The 3,800-nt window shown below is 34.9% G+C and overlaps 1 protein-coding gene across 4 annotated transcripts; it reads left to right on the top strand.

The window, feature by feature from the left end:
* The first annotated feature begins 1,454 nt into the window (after nt 1-1,454).
* LOC120194018 (NEDD8-specific protease 1-like) lies at nt 1,455-3,273 on the top strand. 4 transcript variants are annotated; one of them, XM_039196423.1, is made up of 2 exons: nt 1,455-1,523; nt 2,317-3,273. In XM_039196423.1, the coding sequence occupies exon 2, from the start codon at nt 2,347-2,349 to the stop codon at nt 3,031-3,033; it is 687 nt and encodes a 228-aa protein (XP_039052354.1). In that variant the 5' UTR covers nt 1,455-1,523; nt 2,317-2,346; the 3' UTR covers nt 3,034-3,273. The 4 variants fall into 4 exon arrangements, with proteins under 4 accessions (XP_039052354.1, XP_039052351.1, XP_039052353.1 ...); XM_039196420.1 differs by having other exon boundaries at nt 1,488-1,547; XM_039196422.1 differs by having other exon boundaries at nt 1,497-1,547; nt 2,312-3,273.
* The last annotated feature ends 527 nt before the right edge of the window (nt 3,274-3,800 follow it).

The following is a 3,800-nucleotide window of genomic DNA, read 5'->3' as shown; positions in this document are numbered from 1 at the left end:
CCAAATACTTCTCTTCTTTCTTCTATAATTTCTTTCTTTCTTCCTTCCTCCTTCAAAGTTGAGATATTAAGAGTCCTAAGTGTAGGGTTGCTAAACTAAGGTGAGAATGATTCTCTCCATATTTCAAGCTTGGTTTTAAGCTTCATTTTGTGAGTTTTAGAATTAGTTTTCAAAATGAGTTTTTCTTGAAGGTAGGGTAAATCCTTGTTGATTCAAGGGATGTTTTAGCAGCAAGGCAATAAGGTAACACACTTATAGCTTTCTCATACCAAGTGTAGATCATGGAAAGTTAAGATGTGTTAGAAAGTTAAGTTTAAAGCATGTTTAGTAATTTCCATGGTAGATTATTCATTTGATGTTATAAGCATGTTAATAAGCCTCTATTATGACCCCTTTGATCAATTAAACTTTAAGCATGTTTGGGGACCTCACTAAGGTCTTTGGGATTGAGAAATAGAGTTTTTCGTACTTGTTTTATGACTTCTATAGGTAGAGTATCGATACTATAGGGATAGTATCGATACTTGTTCTTCGTTTTGGGCAAATTCGTGAGTTTCTAGGCAAGAGTATCGAAACTTTGGGTCAAAGTTTCGAAACTGGGTAGAACATAATGTTTAAAAGTATCGATACATATATAAAGTATCGAAACTTTTACATGAGTATGTATACTCTTGGGCTAGTATCAATACTTTCAGTCTATTTTGGGCAAAAATGTTAGTTTTTGAGGGAATTAGACTTGAGGTACCCAACACTTCATTATATCATCAAATAAGACTTCAAGTGAGAACGATAAGAAAGTTTAAATTCAAACGTAAAAACAAGAATAGAGTAAGATCAAATAATACTAGCCTTGTTTGAATGCTCAAAAACAACCAAGAGACCCGAGTTCCTATAGAAAAGATAGCAGAGACATTTAAATCTTTTGGTAAATGTTAATAGGTGTTCTTTGAAAGATTTTGGTAAAATGTTAATGTGTTTTGTTTTGTTTGAAAATTTTTAGGTGACTTTGTTTCAATGTAAAAAATATATAATTTGAGTATTAAAATAGTTGATGGAGAGAGAGAGATAAATGTGTTATTAAGGAAGAGCGAGAGAAAATGAGTATGTAGAGGAAGGAGAGGAAAAAGAGGAGGAGGAGGAGGAGAAGAAGAATGAGAGAGGGGGAAAGAGAGAGAAATATGTTGAAGAAGAGACGGGTGTTTAATCTGTTGGGGTATATTAATTTACTTGTTTAGTAGTTTACCCTTTATTATTTTAAGCAAAACTACGACTTTTAGGATTTTTGAGTATTAAAAAGTCGTGTCAAAACGATATCAGTCATGTGATTGGGCAAGCCCAATAAAACCTAGAAATACGTGCTCGTTAATTTTCGGTATTGGGCCGTCGTTCTACCTATGTAGTTTTTCCTCTCTTTTTTCTTATAAATTTCGGGGGGAAGAAAATCCTCGTAAGCACTTGATACAACGGAGTCGTATTCCGTAGGTGATAATCAACATAAGAAGGAACAACATTTCCGTTTCATGGTCAGGCATCTTCTTTACTTTCCTGCAAGCGGGATTTTGTTGATTTTAAGTTTCCACCCTTTTTTGCTATGATTATTTGGGTTTTAAGGTTTTATTGTCTTCTTTTAAACAGAGTATGTCAATTGTTTCGTAATCTGGACTATAAATTGTTGATTTTGAGATTTTTTTTGATGAATTTTCCAAGAAAGGCATTTGGTTTGGGCTTTTCTTGCTTTGTTTTGAGCATCAATGATTTGTTGAGTTTGTTGGTTTGCGGGATTTGATTTGATCCTTTCACTTAAGGTTTGAAGATTGGGGGAAAGAATTTATTGCTGCGATTCTGGAGTTGATATTTTTAATTGAGCTGCCTATGGATGTTAATATCTAGATTACTTATTTGGTTATCAAACAAATATTGCAATTCATCATCCTTATGTTGTAGCATTGGTTGAGCATAGGCTATGCGGATTTTGCTCCAGGAAACTAAAACACAACTCGAAATAGGGTTGATTTTGATCATCGTATTTCCTCATGTTTGTGCATGTTAATCATAAAATCATGCTCAGTCCTTTTCAATTTCAGTAAACTGTTTTACGAATCCTAAGTTGAAGAAAGTTGCATTCTACTGAAAATGAACTTCAAAGACAAATTGAGGACTTGAGGTCTAACTTCAAAGGACTCGAAAATTGTTATACACTGCACGGAAAGCAGAATGCATAGTTATAGTCTATTACAAGTTTACAGATGCAGAACCATTTTTTTTCTAGTGTACTAATAGCTGTTTGATCCCTTTTTCTATGTTATGTGAGTGTAGTTTTCAGGAATACGGATTAGTATCTAGGGCATGGGGAAATCTGCTGCAGATGAAATGATTCTTAGTTACAATGACGTTGTTCTTAGACGATCGGACTTGGAAATCCTCGGTGGTCCATATTATTTGAATGATAGAATCATAGAGTTCTATTTTAGTCTCCTATCTGCAAGCCATCCTTCACAGGACATCTTGTTGGTTTCACCATCGATTGCTTTCTGGATAACCAACTGTCCTGATGTTGATGGTCTCAAAGATTTTCTGGAACCCCTTAAATTGCCAGATAAGAACCTCGTGCTTTTTCCAGTCAATAATAACGATGATGTGAGCTTAGCCGAAGGTGGAAGTCACTGGAGTTTACTTGCATATTACCGAAGTGCTAATGTCTTTGTGCATCACGATAGCAGTCAGCAGATGAATAAGAGGCCTGCCATGAAGCTGTATAAATCTGTAGTTGGTTATATCAGTGGTTCCTGTTCAGCTGGTAACGACAAATATCTAGAATGCAGCGACACGCCTCAGCAAGTTAATTGTTATGATTGTGGCTTATATGTAACGGCTACCGCAAGAACTATATGCTCCTGGTATGAAAGTAGTGAAAGCAAAAACGATGAGGATTTGTGGTTTTCTGCTGTAAAGGAGCAGGTTACTCCATTGGCGGTCTGTGAGCTGAGAAAAGAGATATTGAGGCTGATCAAAGATCTGATGGCCAAGCAATGAGAGTTTCTGAATCACGATTTAAGACTGAAGGATGGGGTCGGGTGGAATCGAGTGTGTGTGCAAGGAGATGAAGTTGTTCTTCTATTTCATGGATCTTGTATAAATTTCTCGTCTCTCTTTCGAAGTTCGGGACTTGATCTATTTTCTGGAATAGCAACTTAAAGCAGGCAATGTATCAGTAATTTCCTTTCCTTTCCCCCCCCCTATTCTATTGTTAAATGAAAACTCTTTATTCTCGAACACGTGTTTAGATGCTCATTCTCGCCCGAGACTTCAAAGGTGTTTTATTACAGTATTTATATTATATAAGTATATATGTGATAATATCTATAAAATAATTTCAGAAAATATGTAAAATATAGATGAAAACATATAATATATAGAATTTTTGAAAACATGTTATGTAGTTTTTGAAAATATAATATATATTATATAGTTTTTAAAATATACGTATATATAAATATATATTATTTATTATCAGTGGTATTAATTTTAACTTCGACTTTATTTTTAGGTCCAATAAAAATTCAGTCCAGGTTTGATGTAAGTCCAATCCAAGTTTCAAGGTTCAATTATGTCCAAATCCGGTCCAAGTTAGAGTCCAAAGCCAAGGCCCAACCAAGCATACAATCCTAACACAGTAAAATGTCTCTTTGGAAGTCTATCAAGGAAGGCTTGACCCAGCCCCCATATACAATTAGGCTTCTTCACTTAAGCTAAGGTTCACACGATTAGGGGAGGAACCAACGGCCGAGATTTAAAATAGA

Source organism: Hibiscus syriacus, unplaced genomic scaffold, assembly GCF_006381635.1.
Source record: "Hibiscus syriacus cultivar Baekdansim isolate YM2019G1 unplaced genomic scaffold, ASM638163v2 tig00116997_pilon, whole genome shotgun sequence".
NCBI lineage: Eukaryota > Viridiplantae > Streptophyta > Magnoliopsida > Malvales > Malvaceae > Hibiscus > Hibiscus syriacus.
Note: the sequence above shows the minus strand (reverse complement) of the source record. Positions and strands in the feature narration are given on the sequence as shown.

Coding starts and splice junctions, on each gene's coding strand:
- LOC120194018 (XM_039196423.1), top strand. CDS start 2,347: ATGGGGAAATCTGCTGCAGATGAAATGATTCTTAGTTACAATGACGTT.